Source organism: Onychostoma macrolepis, chromosome 01 (genome assembly GCF_012432095.1).
Source record: "Onychostoma macrolepis isolate SWU-2019 chromosome 01, ASM1243209v1, whole genome shotgun sequence".
Classification (NCBI taxonomy): domain Eukaryota; kingdom Metazoa; phylum Chordata; class Actinopteri; order Cypriniformes; family Cyprinidae; genus Onychostoma; species Onychostoma macrolepis.
Window position 1 is genome coordinate 43,950,332 of NC_081155.1, and position 27,409 is coordinate 43,977,740.

At 33.8% G+C, this 27,409-nt stretch overlaps 1 protein-coding gene across 1 annotated transcript in view; it reads right to left on the reverse strand.

The window, feature by feature from the left end:
* gpc6a (glypican 6a) overlaps nucleotides 1–27,409 on the reverse strand; it is a 228,894-nt gene that overhangs the window by 99,779 nt on the left and 101,706 nt on the right. Inside the window, exon 3 of the mRNA XM_058789995.1 lies at nucleotides 11,424–11,815. Within this exon, the coding sequence (XP_058645978.1) occupies nucleotides 11,424–11,815 (392 nt within the window). The remainder of the gene's footprint in view (nucleotides 1–11,423; nucleotides 11,816–27,409) is intronic.

Sequence of the window (27,409 nt, forward strand, 5' to 3'; positions counted from 1 at the left end):
ATTTATACTATAAAATTCAGCAAGATTTTAAAACTCTACTTATACAAAAGGATGAATACAGAGCATGAATTAGTGTGGTTTTGCTTTTTAATGTTTGTATTCAGTTCATGAAGGTGCTGTCGGTTGAATCTTCTAGGCAAGGCAAGGCAATAATTGTACCTTTGTATCTTGCACATGCAACTTATTATTGTTGCAAATAATATTTTCATTAATTTGTACACATTTACAGTCAATACAGTTGTTGCATCCACTGTGCAACATGTTTTCTCACTGACACTTTATTCAGTTTATAAAGGTGTTGAACTGAATCATTATATATTCTATTGTAATTGTACAATACTATCGTATTTTGTACATGCAATTTAGATTTTGTGATGGCGTACATATGCATTCAACTCGTAAATAAGATACATGCAACATACATAACATACACGCAATCTCAGATTGCAAGATCTTGCTAGAAAGAAAAAAAACAAGCAACAGGCAACAAAACAAGCGACTTGCCTCCCCAAAATATGTCCAAATATTAGACCGTCCCCCCCCCCAAAAAAACAAAACCCATATTAATAAATGTTATGGGAAAAATAACTCAACAAGCTCAAAGACAAGGTAACACTTCAGACACTGTTAGTGAATGCGACATTATCATCAACTATACAATAGGCTTTATCGAGACATTATTGAGAACAATTTTGCTGGAGGTAACAAAGTCTTTATTGCTATGCTCTTTTCAGCCAATTTCTTGCCAAAGTGCAAATCACAAACAGCCACTTGTAATGTTCCCTGCTGTATTATAGTGAGAGACAGCCAATTACAGCCACAGAAAAATACATCCAAGAGGAGAAGGAGCTCAAAGTCACTTTTATGTGAGAACATTTTTGGTGGTTGTATTATTGCGAGGTAATTTCAGAAATGAAAGAATATTTACAATTGAATACATGTTAAAGTAAGTTTAAACACACTCAGAAGTAAAAACAAGTTAACAGTTTCTGTGCTGTGCTTATTGTTGTCTATTGGGTAATGTTTTAGATTTACATTTCCTGGTTCCATATTCAAAAGTATTTTCTGAGGAATTAACTTGCATTTAACCCAGAATATTACTCTAATGTTCAGAAAGAACTGAATGCAAGTAAAAATTGTCTTTGACGAGTAATTAAAATGGAGATGGTAACTATGAGGCATTGCATTATGCCATTTAAACAGCATCATAGGAACAATAGTTTGACCCTCATTAACACAAGCAAATTGAATCAAAGAGATACAAACAGTCAACTAAAGAGCAGTTCAGTGCTTGCCAGCGACACAACGGCAAGGGCTGCTTGCCAGGCATATGCAATGAAAACAGCTAAAAAAATAAAAATAAATAAAAAATAAAATCAGTTGCATCTATTAATGCAAGTTAATGTACTGTGAAATAACAAATCAAACAAATAATAATTGCATTTTAAGTGATGTTAACAAAGATAAATAAATGCTGTGAAATATACATCACTAAGCTACATTAATAAATTGCTAAATATATTTTACTACTTTCTAATTTTCCATTTTCTTTTTTGCCTACTTCTACAAGCCAGTGTGTTTCTGCTATTCCCCGCTGTGCTCACTTTCGAACTTTGTGGCTGTTTTGTATGTGTAACAGGGCCCGTTGCTTCACTTTATATCTGTGCACTTTCAAAGGCTCTTGCCACACAGGAAGGACACACGGCTGGCTGGATTTTAAAATGAAAAGTCGAGGAGAAAGACAGTCCCAGCGAGGCTGGTCCAGTGTCACTTATTGTAAAGTCAAAAGGCCCTTCTTAACAGTCAGGTAGGACAGGCGGAAAAAGTCACCCCAAGCGTCCTCGGCGAACCGGCTATCTGCAGCCGTGAAGGTGAAGGGCCGTGTTTTATCTTTTATCATTCCTACCCATCAGATCCTCCCGCACCTCCATATGACTGCTTCAGACGATTGCTTTTTTTGATGAACCCCGACATACGCCGGCTGACTAAAAGGAAAATACCAGAGTCGTGCGCCGGGCATCTGTCTACCTGATCTCCGGCGGTCCCCTTCACTCCCAGGCCAACTCCTCAGGCTCAGGCCGGAGTGTCATACGGTGTTAGGTTTACACCCTTGGGCCACCCGCCTGCTCGCTTGCTGATGAAAGGTGCCGCACTTGACAGAGTCTGCACTTCAGCCGCGTCTCAAATGTCAGGGGTCGGCAGGGACACGGCGGGCGGCAGGAACGCACCGACATAATGTCACAACACGGCCTCTGACAGCTTTGATGCTCAATTACCGACCAACACACTGAGAACACCAACCACACACATACTAAATACAGATGCAGGGTTATTATAGTTAACTAAAACCATAAAAAAAATAAAAAAAATAAAAATAATATATATATATATATATATATATATATATATATATATATATATATATATATATATATATATATATATATATATATATATATATATATATATATATATATATATATATATATATATATATAAAATATATATTTCTTTTTAAATTATTATTATTATTTTTTTCCCTCAGCAACATTTCTCATTTAAATTTAGCTTAACTTTGTGTACTAAAATAACTAAACCTGAAATTAAATGCAATTAAAATACAGACAAACATAGTTAATATATTGCCAAAAAAAATCAATATAATAAAAACATATTCAAAATATTAATAGAAACTATAAAAGTATCTCAATGATACTAAAATAACACTTAAAACATCACCATTATGAGATAATTAGGTGTTTTATGCAACTAGAGTAGTAATACATTTGTTGGAATAAAATAAAGGTTAAGTGGGGAAAAATAAAAAATAATTAAATATAATTTTAACCTTTTTATCATTATTATTTCAGCTAATTGCCAAGGCAACATTTCTAATTTAAAACGTTGAAATTAATGCTTAAAAACTTAAGATAAAATATGTTAAAAGAAAAAAATAAAACTTTTTGTTTAGCTAATTTGTGATATTTCTCATTTTATTTATTTATTTTATTAATAAAAAAACAAAACAAAACAAAAAAACAGTATGTACTAGCAATTTTCTCCCAGGACATTATCCATTAATTTTACAGATATTTTCATTAACCCTGAAACTACACACTGCAATAAAAAATTCAAAATACACCTGTAAAATCAATTTGGAAATGCCTTCATATAAATACAGTACATTGTGTTCTATTTTTACTATCATTCTATCAATTATTAAAATAAAAACTAATATAAAAATAAAATCTGATTAAAAATATGAATTAAAAACTATAATAGTATCTCAATACTAAAATGACAGTGTCAATCTGTGAAGGAGGTATCCTTATGCAGCTAAAGCAATATTTCATGCAAAAAAGCATTTAGTCATGTCATTTCAGGTAAACTCTTCCACGAAGACTTGAAGTATTGCTGTTTTTACAGAATGTGGCATTCTTGTAAACAATGTGGCGAGCTCGGCTCTCAAACAAAAAGAGTATGTGCACTTGAAAAATCGGTGGCGTTCCCATGGGAGACCATCAATGAGACACTAACAGACGTCTGTTCAGCAGACAGACAGACTACTGATCCTATTGAACTAGGCAACTCTATCCTCCCAACTGTAAGAAACGAGTTTCTTTTTTAACGAAACAGCCCGATAAAGCATGCAAAACTTCCAAAGTTCGCTTTAAGGTCAAACTCGCATTATTTTTAAATGCAGCTATGCAACTTATATTTCTAACATGTTTACACTGAACAGTGATTTGCTTAGATTTTTGTTTCTTAAACAGACATAAATCCTGATCCTTATAATAGCCTATTCTCTCTTTGAACTCTTCAAAATACAATATCCTGGTGAAAACAAAAAACAAAACAACATTCCCTATCTTTGCCTTCTAAAAGTTAAAGCAGCAAGAAACATACTCTATGCAAGTACACACACATGAATGCAAATACTGACAACTGATTGTATGCATGCATACTTTGTACATGCTTAAACATTGTACATACTTTAAGTGCATTCTTGCAAAATTCAAAAGAGCGACAGACTTTCCTTCAAGCATCTGTGCCATACAGTTAAAAAGCATCAGTAATAAAACAATGTGCACTTGTGTTGCATTATGAACTGCATTTCAGAACACAAAGACTGTGAAATCGAGCTTGCGTATCTAGAAGTCTGCATGCATTCACACGCATAGCGTCATGAATCTAATGTGGTTTAAGCTCAGACAAATCACGGCTACTCAATGTGAAAGGTATTTACATTTTTACCTTTAATTTTCTTTGTTTTAATAACAGCATGTAGTTTTAGTTCAAACACAACTGTCTTAAAGGACTAGTTCACCAAAAAATGAAAATGTGCTAAAAATGTCCTCACCCTCAGGAACATTGCATGACTTGCTCAGCAATGGATCCTCTGCAGTGAATGGGTGCCGTCAGAATGAGAGTCCAAACAGCTGATAAAAACATCACACTAATCCACAATTCAATTATACCACTCCAGTCCATCAATTAACATATTGTGAAGAGAAAAGCTGTGTGTTTGTAAGAAACAAATCCATCATTAACACATTTTAACTTTTAAACTGTTGCCTCTGGCTAAAATATGAGTTCATAATCCATAATACTTCCTCCAGTGAAAAAGTCCACCTCTTGTTCTCTCACATCAAAATCCACCCGCATATTTGTTTAGAACTGTTTTGAACGGTTTTCTCTTGTTAACAGTGCTTGATTTGTGCATATTTCTCTCCTGATTCACACGAGATGACTTTCACTGGAGAAAGCAACATTATGCATTATATACTCGTATTCGGAAGCAACAGTCTAAAGTTGAAACCTCTTATTGATGGATTTGTTTCTTAAAAACAGCTTTTTACTTCACAAGATGTTAACTGACGGACTGGAGTGGTGTGGATTACTTGTGTATTATTCTGATGTTTTTATCAGCTGTTTGGACTCTCATTCTGACGGCACCCATTCACTGCAGAGGACCCATTGGTGAGCAAGTGATGCAATGCTACATTTCTCCAAATCTGATGAAAAAACAAACTCATCTAAATCTTGGATGATCTGAGAGTACATTTTAATTTAAATTTTATGGTGTACTATTCCTTTAAATCAGATACCACACACACACACACACACACCTCTGAATACTCTAATGCTGTTTTGCAGCAGTTTAAATAACTTTATCCTCAAACCTCTGGACAAATAAAAAATAATAATAATAATCTGCTAAATCTTCCTTTGCCTCTTTCAGCATTCCAAGTATAGCATGGAATTCTCCAAATGGTTCTCATAATCTAATATGAGTGGGATTTTCAGTGCTTAATTCAGGGAGAACAGCGATGCGGCCTCGGATTGCAATTAATCCCAAATATGTAATCGGAGCTGTTTATTCCAGAGGACACCAGTGTGTTTCAGATGATTTCTGAACACTGACATTAAAAATACACATACTTAAAAATAAGAAACAGAAGAACAGATGTTCGGATTAACACAACTTCTATTATATATGTATATAATTCTATATATATTATATATTTTAAATGATTCAAATTCAAAACCAATTTGTATAGACATTAACATTTGAAAGTACTTGAACTTTTAATATTTTGTGTATAATCATCATTATTTGTTCAATAATGATGAAAATAGATAAAATAATGTGTAATTATATTATTGCATTTTAATATAATATAATAATATGAATGACAATTCAAACATAAAAAGTAAAACTTATTTTCAGAGATATTAATATTTGCACGTATATGCACTTCTCCTCTGTAAGGGAATAAAGGAATAATGACTTATTTTTTATTAAGTTAAAATAAACTGTATCCTTTTATTTATTATTTTTCTGTTTATTTGCAAAATGAAATCTGTCTAATGACAAACCATTAGTGATCTGAACAGCAAGATCATTGAGTTTTTTTTTTTTTTTAATTAGTAGCAAAGCACAAACAGCTTGTTTTTCAAAGCAAAACTGAGCTACAAATAAAATGTCAAAATAACTACAGTAGCAGGCTAGGTATACGAGCGCGTCCGTGCATGTAAACAACATTTTAGCGTGTTTCTCTTCATGTTTCCTACATCAGGTCAGTGACATCCCTGCCCCGAACAGATCAGAGTACTGTGAAAACAGGCCCGGTCCATTAGCACAAAACACAGAGAATCAAACACAGCTATTAGTGATGCTGCGTGATGTACACTCCTGTCCTCCTGCAGCATTCTGGAGAAATATACTCATGTGTACCTTAAGATTGGCTGCAAACTTAATTTCTTTGAACATCATTTAATTTACATAAAAAGCTTTTAAATGATTTATTTATTGTAGCTAGAAAACAAAAAAACAAAAAAAAAAGTATTATTGGTTTTAGACATATGTATACTTCCACATGTAAAAAAAAAACTCTTTATGAAATACTGGTGGTTAAATGGATTTCCAATTTACATCATTTAGAAAGCTTCACTTACTGGCATGTTCTATTAAAATGTTTTTTTTTTTTTTTTTTTTTTCATACTGCAAGAGAGTTAAACCTGCCAGTCATAACTAAAAAGAGTATTTGAGATGGGACTTGGAAATACAGGTGCATCAATAAATTAGAACGTCGTGGAAAAGTTCATTTATTTCAGTAATTCAACTCAAATTGTGAAACTCGTGTATTAAATAAATTCAATGCACACAGACTGAAGTAGTTTAAGTCTTTGGTTCTTTTAATTGTGATGATTTTGGCTCACATTTAACAAAAACCCACCAATTCACTATCTCAACAAATTAGAATATGGTGACATGCCAATCAGCTAATCAACTCAAAACACCTGCAAAGGTTTCCTGAGCCTTCAAAATGGTCTCTCAGTTTGGTTCACTAGGCTACACAATCATGGGGAAGACTGCTGATCTGACAGTTGTCCAGAAGACAATCATTGACACCCTTCACAAGGAGGGTAAGCCACAAACATTCATTGCCAAAGAAGCTGGCTGTTCACAGAGTGCTGTATCCAAGCATGTTAACAGAAAGTTGAGTGGAAGGAAAAAGTGTGGAAGAAAAAGATGCACAACCAACCGAGAGAACCAGGATTGTCAAGCAAAATCGATTTAAGAATTTGGGTGAACTTCACAAGGAATGGACTGAGGCTGGGGTCAAGGCGTCAAGAGCCACCACACACAGACGTGTCAAGGAATTTGGCTACAGTTGTCGTATTCCTCTTGTTAAGCCACTCCTGAACCACAGACAACGTCAGAGGCGTCTTACCTGGGCTAAGGAGAAGAAGAACTGGACTGTTGCCCAGTGGTCCAAAGTCCTTTCTTCAGATGAGAGCAAGTTTTGTATTTCGGAAACAAAGGTCCTAGAGTCTGGAGGAAGAGTGGAGAAGCTCATAGCCCAAGTTGCTTGAAGTCCAGTGTTAAGTTTCCACAGTCTGTGATGATTTGGGGTGCAATGTCATCTGCTGGTGTTGGTCCATTGTGTTTTTGAAAACCAAAGTCACTGCACCTGTTTACCAAGAAATTTTGGAGCACTTCATGCTTCCTTCTGCTGACCAGCTTTTTAAAGATGCTGATTTCATTTTCCAGCAGGATTTGGCACCTGCCCACACTGCCAAAAGCACCAAAAGTTGGTTAAATGATCATGGTGTTGGTGTGCTTGACTGGCCAGCAAACTCACCAGACCTGAACCCCATAGAGAATCTATGGGGTATTGTCAAGAGGAAAATGAGAAACAAGAGACCAAAAAAATGCAGATGAGCTGAAGGCCACTGTCAAAGAAACCTGGGCTTCCATACCACCTCAGCAGTGCCACAAACTGATCACCTCCATGCCACGCAGAATTGAGGCAGTAATTAAAGCAAAAGGAGCCCCTACCAAGTATTGAGTACATATACAGTAAATGAACATACTTTCCAGAAGACCAACAATTCACTAAAAATATAGTTTTTTTTATTGGTTTTATGAAGTATTCTAATTTGTTGAGATAGTGAATTGGTGGGTTTTTGTTAAATGTGAGCCAAAATCATCACAATTAAAATAATCAAAGACTTAAACTACTTCAGTCTGTGTGCATTGAATTTAACACGAGTTTCACAATTTGAGTTGAATTACTGAAATAAATGAACTTTTCCACGACATTCTAATTTATTGAGATGCACCTATACAGTCTGTCTGTCTATCTATCTATCATCTATCTATCGGTGTGTGTGTGAGAGAGAGAGTGTACACACATGCCTATCTATCTAAGGGATGCAACAATACCGTTTTTCAGAACCGATCGTTTTATAGGAATGCAGAAATTCGTGGCATGTTTATGTAAAGGGGTCAAGGTGATTTGTCTTTCTTTCTTGTTGCTTTTCTTCACTCTGAGAGGCTCCTGCTTTGATATTAGCATCGAAACTGTACATGCAATATGAATTATGTATACAAAGATAATTAGAGTTGATGAAAGGTGGCTGTATTAGTTTAAAATGAGTTTCATTTGGTTGGCAATGTCCTTTAGTGAACCTACTTTCAAGACAACAGTATATGACAAAAGCAATTAAATGCATACTTTGAGTAAAATGTTACAAATTACAAGTTAGTTTAGCTAATCTTAGTTTAGTTTTTTTTTCTATTTATTTATTTTTTGTTTACTAAAAAGGAAAACGTCTTATATCATTAGTTTTGCATACACTGCTAAAACATTTAAAGGTAAATTTGAGGATTAGTGCAATTTTGGAGCAAATTAACTTCTGCTAAAATGCATTTTGTTAATAGCAGACATTTTCAGAGTCCAACAGAGTAATTATAGACTCTTTGTTTCAAGAATCTGCGGTCTCAGTTAGCATTTCTCAAGAACACTTCTCCTAATGACAATTATATTTTATTACCCAAGAAATATGTTTGCGGCTCTTCCTACTGCTGTGGATTGGACAGACGTGCCATTATAAACAATACGGCCTGATTGGCTAAGAATAATCCTGCTCAATCATACATGAGAACTCTGTCAAAGTGACAAAAACATAATTCAAACATTTATGTGGACCATATTTATGTATTTTCTGCCCATGTGTAGTTGTTAAAGCAGTTTTAAAGTAACTGCTGAAAATCAGGCACGTCTTTGGCCATTCAGAGCCATTCACAGACAACCGTCTGATGCATACAAACAAAAAACAGATATTGTTTATTTTATTTTAATGCAAATCACTTTGGATAAAATCATCTGCTAAATGCATAAATGTAAGCGTAAATGTGAACCATGTTAATTAAAAGTACATGGAAAAAAAAAAAAAGACTGGTTAATCTAGAGAGATAAACCTGTTGGAGATATACTATCACATATTTATGACATGTATAAAAATCTGTGTTTGTTGCCAGTAGAAAACAAAATCTAAATTTAATAATAATTTTATATAAATATGAATATATACCATGTTATTAATATTTATTAATGTATTAATTTTATATACATAATGATATACTTAAATATAATAAAATTGAAAAGAGTATTTGAGACAGGGTGTATATTACACATTTATAATGCGTCTAAAAATAATTATAATAATAATTCTGTCAGTATAAAAAAAAACAGAGAGAGAGAGAGAGAGAGAATCGTATGTACTCAATATGTACTCATTTATTTAGTTATTTAATTATTTATTTATTTTTTACATATTCTGTTTTTGTGTTGAGTTGAGTTTCCATTTTTTTCATAATAGTATTCATACCGTACAAATTGTATTTTCTAACCCCTTCACCATAACCCCACCCCTCACACAAAAGTCCTGCATTTACATTTTCAAAACTAAAAAATGACCCCCTGGTATTTCCTTCATTATGGAAACCAAATGTCCTCACAAGGTCCTAACCAGGTACACACACACACAGTCACAATCGCAATCACAATTATATATAATTTGCTATATATTGCTCAGCATTTAACCCTAGCTTAAGGTGAACTGTGACTGGCGACAGATGTGCTCATCTCTCTGACATGCTGAACGTCACAGAGGTCCTTATAAACACACAAAAACAACAGTCATTCCTCACTACCTCTGCCATCACAGATGAACACAAATACAAAAGCAGCTTATCTACATATTACCTCAGCAAAAGCACGTAAAACAGGCCAGGCCTGGCTGCCTCACTACATTCTCTGGACTCCTTCAGCAGCAAATCTGTCAATAATTCTTCTAATCATCCAGTAAGCCATTAAAAAGCATAAACATCCAGCGGAAAATATGATTGAGACGAGCTATCAAAGGCGGATCTGAGCGATGGCAGAGATGCCCGCTGCGGCTGCCAGCCGATCGCTTTTATCTTCCCTTCAGAAAAGCGTCCGTGGCTCCGCAGGGCATCTCTCATCACACATGTCATAACCTGTCCAGCGCACCACTGTCACATCAAAGCGCTTCTGTGCTGTTAAGACGCATTAACAGTGTAAACATGCAACCTACTGGCCTTCAGAAAAATACATACAAAATAACGGCTTTACAAAATATGCATGGTGTTTATGCAAAGTCTAAAAGACTAATACAAGTTTACAATAACTAACTAACTAAATAAAATACCAATAAATAATAATTATTATTATTATTTATTTTATATATATATATATATATATATATATATATATATATATTAGTTATTTACATGTTTACATTCTTGTTTGACCAAAAAAAAAAAAAAAAATATATATATATATATATATATATATATATATATATATATATATATGTAAATCCCCAAATATATTAACATATTATGATATATTACAAGTGAAGTTAACATATTATATTACTATTATTAATTAAATTAATAATTATTATCATTGTATGTGGCAAATGTAAATATCAAATATAGTTTGAAAAATAACAATAATAATAATAAATTGCTTCTACAAAGTATATACTGTACATGTTTATGTAAAGTTTTACTTGACAAAAATACATAAAATAATATTTAAGTTTAAATCTATATATTAAATGTAAAATCCCTAAATATCAAACATATTTACATGTTTGCTGACCAAAAATAACATTATAATATATTACAAGTGATGAAGTTAACATACCATAATATATTATACTATTATTACTACTATTAATATAATTTATACTCATATTAATAATTATTATTATTATTGTATGTGTCAAATTTGCATATCAAATATATAGTTTGAAAATTATTACATTCTAAATTATTATTTTTTAAAGTTCATTTTTAATTAATATAATGTAATAATACAATACATATTATACTCTACATATTCTAATATAATACACTGAACTAGAAAAAAAAAAAAAAACACAGGAAAGCATATCTCTCTGCTTCACTGATGTTTTCTCCAGATCTCGTGCGCAGTATGGGGTCTATTTCATCGACATACACTGAAGGCCACTGACCTGTCTAGACGTCCAGTGAAAGTTGAGCACGAGCAGGAAGACTCGTGTAAAAATAGATGCCTTACCTTTGCCACTCTGTTGGCCACTTCCCGACCCACCATGAGTCCTTGAACGAACGAGCGAGCCGCGATGAAGGCCTTGGTGACCTGAGCCTTGAGCTTGCGCGGCACGTCTCCGAAGGGCTTTAACTGGTCGGTGTATTTGCTGATGCACTCCAGATAGTCGTCTGTGAAGGTATACTGAGAGTTGAGCAGCTGAAACATGCGCTCCAGGAGTCTGGACCAGAAGTCGTTCAGCACTTCCTCCAGGTTGACGTTTCCGCCGGTGTAGTATCGCTTGAGCTCGGAGAACAGATCCTCGAACATCTCCGAGTTGTGCGTGTACAGTTTGCCGTATGTGCGCACAAACATGTCGTTCAGAGACTTTTCTGAGTTGTCCAGCAACTCCAGAAAGAATTCTGGAATAGAGAAAAACACAAATACAATTATACATCATCTGAAAGCTGAATAAATAAGCTTTGATATATGGTTTGTTAGGATAGGACAATATTTGCCCAAGATACAACTATTTGAAAATCTGGAATCAAGGGTGCAAAAATAAATAAATAAATACAAATATTGATATATATTTGTCCAAATATAAAGTTAAAGTTGTAATAAAGTTGTCCAAATTAAGTTCTTAAAAATGCATATTACTAGTCCAAAAAATAAGTTTTGATATATTTACTGTTGGAAATTTACAAAATATCTTCATGGAACATGATATCCTAATGATTTTTGGCATAAAAAAAAAATAAATAAATAAAAAATAAATAAAAGATCATTTTGACCCATACAATGTTTTGTTGGCTATTGCTACAAATATACCTGTGCTACTTATGATTACTTTTGTGCTCCAGGGTCATATTTTATATATATAAAATAATATTTAGTAATCATTTTAATAATTATTTTATTTAGTTTTATTTTATTTTAGGATTTACCACATCTTAAGCGTAAAAAAAAGTTTTTCTCAGTCCATGTATTACATTACCAAACAAAAAAGCAAGCTTCAGAAATGCTTGTTATGCCAGTGGGACTCTCCCAATACCATTTTCTCACCTTGTTCTCAAATGGAGAGGATATCAAATTATGTGATGCAGACAGCAGCTTCTGAAATACTGCCAGTCGACCATATGGTACTCAAATTAACGTCTTGCTTTAACTTTACCAGCCGCAGGCAAAGATTTATGGAAGACACCGCCGGCAGCGTTTGCTCAGATGGATACAGACCGGCTTGTCTTTCAAGACTACATACTGCAGTTCAAGTGTGCTGATTATTTTTAACAGACTCTTGCTGATTGTTTGTCCTCAAACGAAGGACATTCGGATTTAGAGAATGATTTTAATGTGACTTGTCAGCTTTCATTTTCCGTGAAATACTTCTCACAACATTAAAGGAATAGTCCAAAGAAAACTGAAAATTATGTCATTTACCAATCCCTGTATGACTTGCTGTCTTCTAAAATCATCAAAGAGTGACAATATATATTTATTTAGTCATTGTTTTAAGTGATGTGATATACAGTGTGTATATATACTGTATATATATAAAATATTACACGGACGGATGAACAGACGGATGTTCATTTGCATTGTGACAAAATAAAATGGTAACACTTTACAATAAGGTGTCATTTGTTAACATCAGTTAATCTATTAACTAACATGAACAAACAATGAACAATGCATTTATTACACTATTTATTAATCTTTGTTAATGTTAGTTAATGAAAATACAGTTGTTCATTGTTTATTCATGTTAGTTCACAGTGCATTAACTAATGTTAACAAACACAACTTGTGATTTTAACAATGCATTAGTAAATGCTGAAATTGACATTAACTAAGATTAATAAATGCTGTAGAAGTATTGTTCATTCTTAGTTCATGTTTACTAATGTTGTTAATTAATGTTAACTAATGAACCTTATTGTAAAGTGTTACCAATAAAATAAATACAGACAAAATGTTATTTTTAAGTGAACTGAAATAGTGATCACACACACACACACACAATTCAGTTTTAAGTGAATTGAAATCACCAAAATAAATTTGTAAAGTACAGACAAAATATTTATAAGTGAACTAAAAATCATCCAAATAGTGACAAAATAAATGAATAAATACCGACAAAATGTTTGCTTAAAATAGTGGCAAAATAATTTAAATACATTATAAGAAAGTACTTAAAATCACAAATTGGTGACAAAATAAATCAATAGATATTCATTTCAAGCGAACTGTCTCTTTAAGTGAGAAATGCAAGCAATAGATGCAGGTACGGGTTTCTTAGGTAGCTCTCCAAGCCTTTAAAGCATTTCTTTTTAGTTTCAAATGGAACATTTTGCCATTTGCAAAGGCTAATTAATTGTATCCTTGGGTCATCTGGCTATATAATCAAAGGTTTCATTAAAGTAGATTGATCTAGACGCTGCATATATTGCCCCCTTTGAAAAACAACCGACAAAATAATAGTAATTACCTTCTAATCACGCTGATGGAGGCTGTTGATGATGTAAAACAACATATTCATTACTCAGCGCCGGAAAAGCCGCTTTACCCTTCAGATAATTACAATGGAGTAAATCATGCAAATACACATCTCTCTCCCTTCAGACCCCACAGTGCAGCACAAACAGCACTCAAACCTCAACCCCACACACCTTCTCCTTCACAAGCGCTCGCGATGTTTGTCCTGAAAATGAGTCAATAGATGTCACGGGAAGAGTACTGTCAGACTTGTGTCCCTGTGTCTTTTGTTTTTCCTCCCTCGTGTTTCCTACTGCCCTTATTTGGTCTTCCTGTTCCTGTCCTCGTTTAGTGTCATTATTAGTTCATTGATTTCCAGGTGTGTCTCTTCATCCCCTCGTCTTGTATTGTGTATTTAAGGAGTGTTCTGTTCTGCAGTCCCTCGTCCGCTGTTAAATGTCATCCTTGCCTTTCTGAGTCATTAAAAGTCTCATTTTCGTCTCCGTTTAGGCATTTGGCAGATGTATTTTTGGTCTATGAACTGAACCCACGCCCTTGTTGTTGCGAGTATAATCCTGCACAGTTGAGCTACATGAACTCTGATTTCATTTAATCTCATTATACCAGTTAGGAAAAACAAATAAAACGATCAAAAAAAATCATTTATGATTTATATTCAGATTTACTTCAGGTTCATGGTTGTAATATTAAATATATGGATATTATATATGAATGTATAATGATCAAAAAGGTACAAATATTTGCTTACTAAATATTGCAGTTTAAAAGAGCTGACTTTTTATCATTTCTATTTATTTCATAATTTTTTTTAAATATTTATATTATGCTCAATACGGCTGTATTTATTTGATTAAAAATACTGCAAAAACAGTACATTTGTGAAATTTTCTTACAATTTAAAATATCTGTTTTCTATGTGAATATATGTTAAAATGTAATTTATTCCTGTGATCAAAGCTGAATTTTCAGCATCATTACTCCAGTCTTCAGAGTCACATGATCCTTCAGAAATCATTCTAATATGCTGATTTGCTGCTCAAGAAACATTTCTGATTATTATCAGTGCTGAAAACAGGTGTGCTGACGAAAATTGTGGAAACTTATTTTTAAGGATTCTCTGATGAGTAGAACAGCATTTATTTGAAATAGATCTTTTCATCTTAATCATCCCGCAGGTGAAAATTGCACGTCTGATCACTTAAAGCAGCAGCACAGCTCTCCTCAACAAGCCGCATGATTTGCACAATCATTCATGTCTGCAGCACAAACGCAAGCACTAATTACACTGTTCCACTATTGTGCACGTCCTCGAGTGCATCCAAACACTTGTTTAATCAGTGCTGTTAAATCGTAATGAACACGGTGACACGAGAGGTTTGGACAGATGGCTTTCTCGCAGATAAAGACAGAAACTACTGGCTGTTTGTATTTTCCAAATGTGAAGAAAAGAGGGCATCTGAGGACCGGCTCGTATCAGCCTGCATCTGCTGCTTTCTGGAAACTTTCCATTTGGACTAATTGCTCGGCCTCTGCTGGTGTCTCTTTATGAAAACCTATCTCTTGTATCTTATCAGTCACACATTAGAGCGGACGTATTCGTCTTCAAATGGCTTTTTAAGAGCTCATTAGAGATAAGCAATGAGAGAGATATTAAACAGATGTGAAGGGTCGCGCACACACACACATGCACACACAACACCATGTACTGTTTTCATTTTATTTTTCTCTCTAAAAGCACAGATTTGAATCCAGTGAAATACTGGGAATGTTGGAAAAACTGTAAATAGTCTCACTATTTGGTTAAGCTATAGTAAAGCTACTCTTTTAACCAAAAGTTGCTAACTACACTGAAGCGGATTAAAGAAGCAATGCACAATTTATAAATACAAAAACTATTTTTTTTTTTTTTTTTTTAGAAAAACTCTACTCACCAAGGCTGCATAAAATCAGTAAAATTGTGACATATTATTACAATTTTAAATAAGTGTTTTCATATGAATATACTGTAAAATGTAAAACGGTAACACTTTACAATAAGGTGTCATTTGTTAACATTAGTTAATGTATTAACTAACATGAACAATGCATTTATTACACTATTTATTAATCTTTGTTAATGTTAGTTAATGAAAATATAGTTGTTCATTGTTTATTCATGTTAGTTCACAGTGCATTAACTAATGTTAACAAATGCAACTTGTGATTTTAATAATGCATTAGTAAATGCTGAAATTAACATTAACTAAGATTAATAAATGCTGTAGAAGTATTGTTCATTCTTAGTTCATGTTTACTAATGTTGTTAACTAATGAACCTTATTGTAAAGTGTTACCTGTAAAACAAACACAAAAAATATAAATCATTATTTTGATTTTGTTTATTTAAATGAACTATTTGCATGAACTGATTCACTAGAATAAATGGGTCTTTCCAGGGAAAAGACCTACAAGAGGAACAAAGTAAAATAGATGCTGAATCAAAAACAAAATACATTTGACGTGGCGATTCTTGCTTTTGACATAGTTTCAGATTTAATAAACCATCTCAGAAATAAAAGGTGGAAAATTTACATTTTTAATCCATTCATGCGCAAAACTGTCTTAACATTTGGCAGTCCAATCAAATAATCAGTAAATAATGAGTAAAAAGTCGGTGCATTGCAATGTGTGATACAGTCATTACAGTAATTAATGCAACTGTGCACAGACTGCATAAACAGCAAGAGTTGCGTGCATGCTATTGAGAACACAGACAAACTCGATGCATGCAATGCCAAAGAAATCACGTATTGTAAGCATACGTCCTGTTCTCATTACAACCGCGAGTCCCCAGTTTCTCAGTCTAGTTTCACTGCAGTCGACTGACCCATGATTACCCCTTCATTTATTTAAGTAATAATAGGCCCCGAGCACTTCTGTGTGCCACAGACGCTCCTTTATTCTTATAAAAGGAGTCAAGGACGAATCCAGATCGAGATGGAGTCACAGTTAAAAGTAATTGTTCTAAGAGACACTCGGTCACCACATTCGTAATGTACTGTACCAGAATGACTGCGGCAGACACATACGCTGTATAACACAACCTTTTGCAATTAAAACGTTGTCAAAATCTAATAAATTAGCAAAAATGTATGTCTTCCTCAGTCCAGTTCAGTGTTATTATGAGATATTGTTTTCCTGTAGCTCAAATAGTAGAGCATGGCGCTAGCAACGCCAAGATCATGGATTCGATTCCCAGGGAAAGCAAGAGCTGATAAAATGTAAAAACTGTAACTTGAATGCAATGTAAGTCGCTTTGGATAAAAGTGTCTGCTAAATGCGTAAATGTAAATGTAGATATTATTAATATTTTCAATCATTTTTTTTTTCCTTCGGATTTTTATTTCATTTCATTTGCAGTTGCATAGAGTTTAAAGTATATGAAATTAAAACCATACAAATTCAACAAAAGTTGAAATAAAATACATCATTGAAACATCATTGTATATTTTTATACAATTGAAAATACATATTGTCATTTTTGTAGTATAGTTTTTAATTTCTTCTTCAGTTTTAGTTTTAGTTATAGTTATGTTATTACATCAAGGGAAACATTTCAGTTGAAATACGATTTTATTTCAGTTAAAGTTTATTTTATTTTAAGTAACATTTTTTTAAATGTTATTTTTAGTGAAAATTTTAGAAGTTGTGTTGGGTGTTTTTATTTTTGTAATAGTTAAAAAATAAAATATAAATGTTATAAAAATATAACAAATATATTAAAAAAACAATTATATATACAGTGGGTACGGAAAGTATTCAGACCCCCTTAAATTTTTCACTCTTTGCTATATTGCAGCCATTTGCTAAAATCATTTAAGTTCATTTTTTTTCCCTCAATGTACACACAGCACCCCATATTGACAGAAAAACTCTGCTCAGTATTTAGTAGAAGCACCCTTTGATCTAATACAGCCATGAGTCTTTTGGGAAAGATGCAACAAGTTTTTCACACCTGGATTTGGGGATCCTCTGCCATTCCTCCTTGCAGATCCTCTCCAGTTCTGTCAGGTTGATGGTAAACGTTGGTGGACAGCCATTTTAGGTCTCTCCAGAGATGCTCAATTGGGTTTAAGTCAGGGCTCTGGCTGGGCCATTCAAGAACAGTCACGGAGTTGTTGTGAAGCCACCTTCGTTATTTTAGCTGTGTGCTTAGGGTCATTGTCTTGTTGGAAGGTAAACCTTCGCCCAGTCTGAGGTCCTGAGCACTCTGGAGAAGGTTTTCGTCCAGGATATCCCTGTACTTGGCCGCATTCATCTTTCCCTCGATTGCAACCAGTCGTCCTGTCCCTGCAGCTGAAAAACACCCCACAGCATGATGCTGCCACCACCATGCTTCACTGTTGGGACTGTATTGACAGGTGATGAGCAGTGCCTGGTTTTCTCCACACATACCGCTTAGAATTAAGGCCAAAGTTCTATCTTGGTCTCATCAGACCAGAGAATCTTATTCAGGTGTTTTTTAGCAAATCCATGCGGGCTTTCATGTGTCTTGCACTGAGGAGAGGCTTCCGTCGGGCCACTCTGCCATAAAGCCCCGACTGGTGGAGGGCTGCAGTGATGGTTGATTTTCTACAACTTTCTCCCATCTCCCGACTGCATCTCTGGAGCTCAGCCACAGTGATCTTTGGGTTCTTCTTTACCTCTCTCACCAAGGCTCTTCTCCCCCGATAGCTCAGTTTGGCCGGACGGCCAGCTCTAGGAAGGGTTCTGGTCGTCCCAAACGTCTTCCATTTAAGGATTATGGAGGCCACTGTGCTCTTAGGAACCATAAGTGCAGCAGAAATTTTTTTGTAACCTTGGCCAGATCTGTGCCTTGCCACAATTCTGTCTCTGAGCTCTTCAGGCAGTTCCTTTGACCTCATGATTCTCATTTGCTCTGACATGCACTGTGAGCTGTAAGGTCTTATATAGACAGGTGTGTGGCTTTCCTAATCAAGTCCAATCAGTATAATCAAACACCGCTGGACTCAAATGAAGGTGTAGAACCATCGCAAGGATGATCAGAAGAAATGGACAGCACCTGAGTTAAATATATGAGTGTCACAGCAAAGGGTCTGAATACTTAGGACCATGTGATATTTCAGTTTTTCTTTTTTAATAAATCTGCAAAAATGTCAACAATTCTGTGTTTTTCTGTCAATATGGGGTGCTGTGTGTACATTAATGAGGAGAAAAAAATTAACTTAAATGATTTTAGCAAATGGCTGCAATATAACAAAGAGTGAAAAATTTAAGGGGGTTTGAATACTTTTCGTACCCACTGTACATTTATACACAGTGTTTTTTTTATTTATTTTTTTATTTTACTTAAGTTAAGGTTTATTTTATTTGACGTATTTTTATTTATACATTTTTTCCTTTTCTTTTCTTTTTTCTGGTTTAAATTATTTAATTAAGTTTTACTTAACCATAGTAGCCCTAGTCTAGGTCCAAGATTTGTGCTGAAATAAATGATGCACAGTAACATATCCTGCCATTATAATTAATATATGTACCATCATTCAGCAGGTTTTTATTTATTCAGCCACTCCCTGAACAGGAATGAAAAGTAGTGAATATTTTAATGCATTTTACTCAAATGACCTACATCTTTGAGGGGAAAATAATGAATGACGGTAGCAGGCTGAATTATGCATCAGCTTCTACATTCAGATTTACTTTATGTTGTGTGTATTATAATCATTGCCGGTCTCTTTTCTCTTGGCCATGAACACTTCCCTTGCATGAAAAATGCAGACGAAACGAATGACTGAATTATGAAAATGCTCTCAGCTGAAACAAAAACTCACAGGCACCAAGTCAAAGCACACAACGGCCATGCTAAAACTTTTATGAGGCCTCTCCACAGCCTCGAAGATCTAATTCACTCAACGACGTGTTGGCTGCAGCATTAGCAGCCCTGAGGCCACCTCAAACATCTCCAGATGATTAAGGTCGAGGTACCAAGCCATGCCACAGCTTTATTACAGAGAGAAGCATTCAAAGACACATGTAGGACATTCCTGCTGGATCTCTCTGACTTCTGACCATAAAAGCATTAACTGATCCTCAAAAGATGACATTACAATGGCAACGCTATACTGTTATCCTAGCAGATATAACAAAGATTTCTCCTAGCTGCTAAACTGCAGAGCAATGCCACGCTAGCATTTGTTTAGCAGGTGAACGATTATCAACAGAGAGGATAATTTACTGTGTTTTACACACCTGTCTCATAATCTCCCCCTCTAACAATCAGACAGAAATGACTTAAAGAGCTATTCAGTGCCGCCTCGTGTCTATGGCTCAATCACAGTCATGCTGATATAGAGTGACATCACATGGCTACCCACGTGATATTGCTCATCTATTATATAATATTTATACAATTATAGGTCATTTTAAACAAAATAAATAGATAAAAACAACAACAACAATAATATTGCTGTCAAATCTTTTAATTGTGATTAATCACATCCAAAATAAAATGTTGTGTTTACATAATACAGCATATGTGTGTGTGGTTTATTTATTATTTATATTATACATAAATATAAATATGTATTACATATATTTCTTAAATATTTACATGTATATTTATATATAAATATGCACAGTAAAAAATATGAAAGCATTAACAATAATAATAATAATAATGTGTACATATTTAATAACAACAACAACAACAATAATAATAATATAACTTTTCATTTTTAATAATTATTTTTAATAATTTTATTTATTTATTTTCTTTCTTTCTTTCTACCCTGATAATACCATAACACTTTTCTTTTTCTTTATTAAAAGTCTTCACTTTAATTTCATTACTGTCAGGATGAAACCGACGCATGGTGGAGATCCCATTTGCAATTTATTTATTTTTATTTATTTTTTCTTATAGGTTGTATATTATGATATCATAATAAATGGGTACCATAGCATATATCAAAATACCTTGAAATTACCACCAGATACCCTCATTGAGCAATGGTACTGTGATTTTACTCTGTTTGCAAGACTTTAGGCTAGAAAGCATTGTCAATGTTGCTACAGGCTCTTCTATGCTGGTTAGTACTAGTTTTTGTTGGCATAACCAGCTAAACTTACCTGGTGAAGGAGACTGAGCAAGGAATCTAACTAGTTAAGCAGACCAAGGTTTTCTGATGTCTAACCATTCAGCAGGGGTAAAGTAAGCATTATTCTTCTCTTATTACTTCCAGTCAGAATATTGTATGCTAATAATTGTTCCTGATATACGTTTCACCATGTTTTAGTTATCGCCGCATTTCAAGCGTCAGATTATAATGTTCACGAAGCTTAAACAACAGAGAGCTGATGTGATTGCATGTGACATGAAGGTAATGGCCTTTCAAATTATTTTCCCCACTCTCAATTAGCCTGTGTGAGGCTCAATTAATTATGCTCAGCGAGGCCTCTTACCTACGTCTACGGTTTCATCCTTTTCTCACAGTCAATGCTGTGACCCACACAGACGGTTCACACAACTCTGTGCTGCTTAAACAGCTGAGAAATAGCCTTTATGGACTGAAATGGCTCTTTTCCGACATAATTCAGTGACCCACAGTGGGCAAAGCAGTGGAGTTTTGTGACCGGTTTAATTGGAGGTAGAGCTGCATTTCATTCAACTTAGAAAGTTGGCATTTACAACTTCCTATTTGGAAAATTAAATAATTTTTTCCACTATCATAGTTCTCAAATTAAAAACTGTGCCAATGGTGCAGATTTTTGAACATCAGTGACATTATATTCTATTATAAATAAAACACCCCCACCCCAACAATCAACAATGTTCAATGTTTCAACGTTTTCTTTTTTTTTTTTTTTTTTAATTATATGACTTTCTAAAACACATCCCATGCTGATATTGGGTGAATATCTCATGGTTGGAAAGACCTCAGATTCAAGGACCAGAAGAAATTGTTTTATAGAACAGAACAGAACAGAACAAAATACAATATAACAGAATAGAACAGAATAGATAAAGTTCCATGTAGACAGACAGACAGACAGATAGACAGATAGATAGATAGAAATATTATTATCTATTGTTGTTGATGCATAAATTAATTTTAAATTATTCAATTATTATTATTATTATTAATTTATGAAATATGTATTATAATTTGTGCCTATTTATTTAGTTTAAAAATACTTATAATTGCCTGATTAGAATAGAATAGAATAGCATCCACTGTAAAACCATGGTATTCTTTGATTTTCCATGTAAATACTACAGCATGTTTCCATATCCCTTATATAGAAAAAGTAGTAGTAGATTTCAAAATGCCAAGGAATTACTATCAACAATTACCCTACAATCGAATTCTACACAGAGCTGAATGCATTATATTAGAACGTGTGGCTTCACACGGCAGAGGAAAATTCATCTCACTCCAGCTGTCTATGTATAATTCATCAGTGGGATGCCCTGCGATTCGCGCTCCACTGTAAACCACAACTAACCCTGTGGCGCTACTCGCTGTAATAACCTCATAAAACGTCTTTGTTCATCTCTCAGTGTCTGTGGGCAGTAAAATCGGATGGAGGTCGCCGGGACTGCGGCTGCTGAAGGACGACGCTGTGGTTATCGATCTGCACATCAGAAACAGTCACCTATTAGAGTGATTGACTGTCAAAGGGCTTGTTGCTCTTAATGGGAAAGTCCTCAAAACAAACACGAGGCGAGGATTTCAGCCGACATGAATGCAAACGTCCATCAGAGCTCTTGAGATTAGCCAGGTGTTTTCTGCGTGCCACTTTTAGGCTTATTTACGCATTTGTTGGGTTTTTTTTCCTTGCTGAAATGATTCTCTCTCATGCATTCTTTCTCTGAAAATCTGTTCTTCAATATTTGGCTTGAAAACGGCCTGTCCAACAGAGGTTTGTTTTCAAGCTGTCTGAAGTCAATGAGAATCAATGGTTAGACTTCAGCTCTGAAATATCATGATGTAGATGTCTCTACAGTGTTGCCCCATTTAACGTTCTCTACCTCCAGCAATTATTAAATGGGCCAGAAATACATTTTAGAGCTGAAATGTGCCAAAAATACACTAAGAATGAATTCTTGAGTTAATATTGTTACTAAATAATTTGACAATACCAATGTGCAAGTGACAAAGCATCAATATTTTAAATATTTACACAATTACATTACAATTAAAATGTCTGAATACCATTGCATTATGTGTGTGTGTGTGTGTGTGTGTGTGTGTGTGAGACTAAGCAACAGAAATGCACTATTGTTCAAAAGTCTGGGGTCAGTAAGATTAATAATAATATTTTTATTCAGCAAGGATGCATTAAATTTATGAAAAGTGACAAAGACATTTATAATGGCATATAAGATTTCTGTTTCAAATAAATGCATACTCTTTTAAACTTTCTATGCATTAAAGAATCCTATAAGACAGATTCCACAAAAATATGAAGCAGCACAACTGGTTTCAACATTGATAATAATCAGAAATGTTTCTTGAGTAGCAAATCAGCATATCAGAATGATTTCTGAAGGATCATGTGACACTGAAGACTGGAGTAATGATGCTGAAAATTCAGGTTTGCATCATGTGAATAAACTGCATTTTAAAATATATTCACATAGAAAACAGGTATTTTAAATTACAATCATATTTCACAATTTTTAAAACCATTACAAATCTTACAGAATCTTTCTTGCTTTGACTTTTCATTATCATATTCTTAAAGTGTGACTTAAGTGTCCTAACACTTTTTAATGTCAGTGTGTGCACTGCATATTTTATTGTCCCCATTTCAATTTCTTCAGCATTTTTATCTTTTTGCAACAAATAAATGACATAAAAACAACAACAACAACAACAACACTGTAATCATGAAGCAATAACAATAACAAATAAAAATGAATAAATGATACAGCACATCTCACTGGAGGACATTGCTGTCACTGCTTAACAATTTCACGTATATGAATATCGCCTACCAGTTTAGGACTTCTTCTGAGAAACATCAGAACTACAGCAATTCTCAAGGCTTCGCTGTGAGTGTTTATCTCATGCGGAGTTGTGAACTCAAACTCATGCTGCTTCGTAATATGAACCTCGGGGAGACAATTCAGATGGTGTGAAATGTGTCAACATTACATTTATCATAGTGCAATTATCCATATCAATTACTGATGATGGTATGGAGCCACTAACAGAAGTGATTTTTACTGTAAATACAGCTTCATGATTTCCTGCTCCTCTCCTGTCATTCCAGCATGTGATTGGCTTGTGCATTGCCATAGCAACAGCTGAGAACTTTGGATTGGTCTTAAACAAACTACCCACATTAATCACACCTTGAGTTATTTAATAAACATGCAAATGTGCAAGGAAACATATTAGCAGGCGACTGAAACCGCAGAAGGCAGGAGAAGAAACATCTAGATTATTGGAGTATGTTTGACAAGAAAATACTATTTCAGTTTTCTATGTCATAGTTTCAATGTGTGATTTGGTGTTTTGTAATTATAAGTGAAATTCTGAGTGAAAATTGTTTCTACACTTAATTTGTCTATTTATATATTTTAAATAATGTGTGTATATATATATATATATATATATATATATATATATATATATATATATATATATATATATATATATATATATATGTTAATAATAAATTTGAACATTCTTAAATATATTTAAAATATTAGATGTGCTGTTATTTATTTTAGGAACAGCCATCAAGCTACTTAAAAAAAAAAAAAAAAAGTTAAAAAAATCCATTATTTTATAAAGTCCATTATTTATAGAATTAATTTGAGATGTATTTTCAGAAGTACTTTATATGAAAAGCATTAAATGCCTTTGAAACTAAAAACCAGCAGATTTTTGTATTCTAAAAAAAAAAAAAAAAAAATCTATTGGAATATGACAGGCTAATAACGGCATAATTAAATTACTCATCAAGAGGAGCAAATCTTAATATATGTGGAAAAGTGAAAACTCCTGATCTACATCTAGTAGTTGAATTAATTATCTCTACAGTAATAACCAGACTGTCTTTATCATCTCACTAGAAATATTAAATAATAATACTTCACCTTACCACATCACCGTGGGCTAAATTACTTTTTCATACATTTGCTCCTTCAAAAAGTCCAATAAGCTTTATGCTGCCAGAAAACATAATCCACGAAGCTGAAATGATGTTCATTTCCGTAAATTTGATTATGCGAGAATAATGCCGCTCGAACAGATTTATTTCAATAGTTTGCGTCACCTTCTCCTCCTTTATTGCTTCTCTTCGCTGGATTTACTCGCTTTTTAAACCCATTTAGACCATTTCCAATGACTTTTCTCCATTTCACCTATCAGTGCGAGATACGGTGAAATTAGGCCCGAGTCCATTCAGCTATAATTAGGATGAATAATTAATATGAATGTTGAGGGTGACCTTTCTATGGTTCAGCCAGTAATACTGTAACATTAAAAATATAATTTAAACACTAAAGACTGCCTTTCTCACCTTGTCTTGTAATAATCTGTGCCAAGCAAGCGTACAGGTGATCATTTTTTATACCTTCTCATTTCTAGAGACTCTGTTAAAATATTAAATTAAGAGGAAACTTTGAAAGGACCTCAGCTGAGCGATTTGGCAGCCATTTCAATGTTTTCTCTGCATGGGGTCACTTCACAAGTTTTGAGGATGTGCGACTTCTAAAATGATTTCTAAGGGCACTAGAAGGTCGTTGATTTTGCACGCTAAATTGAAGATGATTGTTCATTAAATGCAGCTAATTTCTTCACATACTAACAATTAGTGGTGCTTTCTAAGGTGATAATCACTATAATATTGCTCAGAACTGAGCAAATGACACCTCAAATCATGTGGTACGTTGAGTGAAGGTGTTAATGTTAGGCAATCAGAAATGATAGAAGACTACCATTGACTAACACTGAATAGTCTAATAACCAGAAAATTATAGAGTTTTAGACTAGAAACCATTTACAGCCACTTAGCATCAAACCCACTGAGATTCGCTTTAGAAAATGTCAAATCTAGTGCAACTTTCTTGGACACATGAAAACAGTAAATGCAAAAAAAGTTTAAAAAAAAAATGAATGAATGAATGAATGAAAACAAATATAACAACTAATAAAATACAAAAAAGAGACAGAAATGTATTGGGTGAAAAAAAATAAAATAAAATAGCGATACACACAATTCAATACAAAACGTTTACCATATATTTGTATGCACAAAGTGTGCATCAGTTACATTTGGACTACTGAATGTTTTCTGGCAGATAAACCCATAAATAAATGCATAAATAAATACATGCATAACTAAGTAAATGCATAAATAATTGCATAAAAATGAATGCATTAATAAGAAAATGTGTAAATATTTGCATGTATAAATGCTTATACACAAATAATAAAACGTGTTAGTAAATAAATCAATCAATCAATAATACATCATGACTTTCATCATTGTTTCCAAGTCGCCACTGAATGACAATTAGATATATACGTAAATACTGACTCTGTACCCATGAATGCTGATATCAATTGGGTTGTAGTTTTCAAGATCTAACAACATGAATATGACTAAACCTCATCACAAGTCTTCCACAGGACGTCAAAATCATGTTTTTTTAAACATCACAAATAATGAAATATGCAAGGCAGATTTGCACTTCACATTAAATGTAAGCTCTTTACATAGAAAGCCATACAAAAAAATCAACTGAACATATCAAAGATGCACATATAAAACCAAGTGTCTGATATCACAGTCCTCAAAATAGCAATCCAAAGTGTAATAAACAGACTGGCATCAGATTCATCATCTCAGATGAAGAGAATGAGGACGTGTAGAAGAGACGGGGTGAGAGAAAGCAGCAGCTTGTGTTGTAATCAGCAGAGACAAACTGAGCTGCTGACAGTCGCCGGCTGTATTTAGGCCTCCCGCAAACAGCCTCAATTCACTCTAATTAAATTAGTGTGACACCCGATATGTGGCTCATTATGTAGTGTTTTTCCTCATGGGCGTCAGCGCGTGTGCGTAGGCGCGGATATGATGAGATTCGGTCCCACAGCATCTAGTACACCAAGATATCACATAACGCTATATGGTATTGTGTGCTACTGATCTTTGCGGTTTTAGCTTTTGACTCCGATGTGCTTTTTGAACCTAACATAAATGAGGAATGACTGAAAAAGACAATCCAGACAAGTCAATCAAACAAAAAAAGTTTGTCATTGCAGGCTGCATGCAATAGCCTTATCAGTGTAGTTCCGTTCATGAACAAAAATCAGTGCTGTCAAACGATTAATCGCGATTAATTAAAAAAATTAAAATTCTAATAATATATGTGTGTATACTATATATATATATACACACACACACACATGCAGTATATATTTAGAAAATATTTGCATGTATATATTTAATTTCATATAATTTATATTATATATATATTTTTTTTTAATACATAAACAACACTT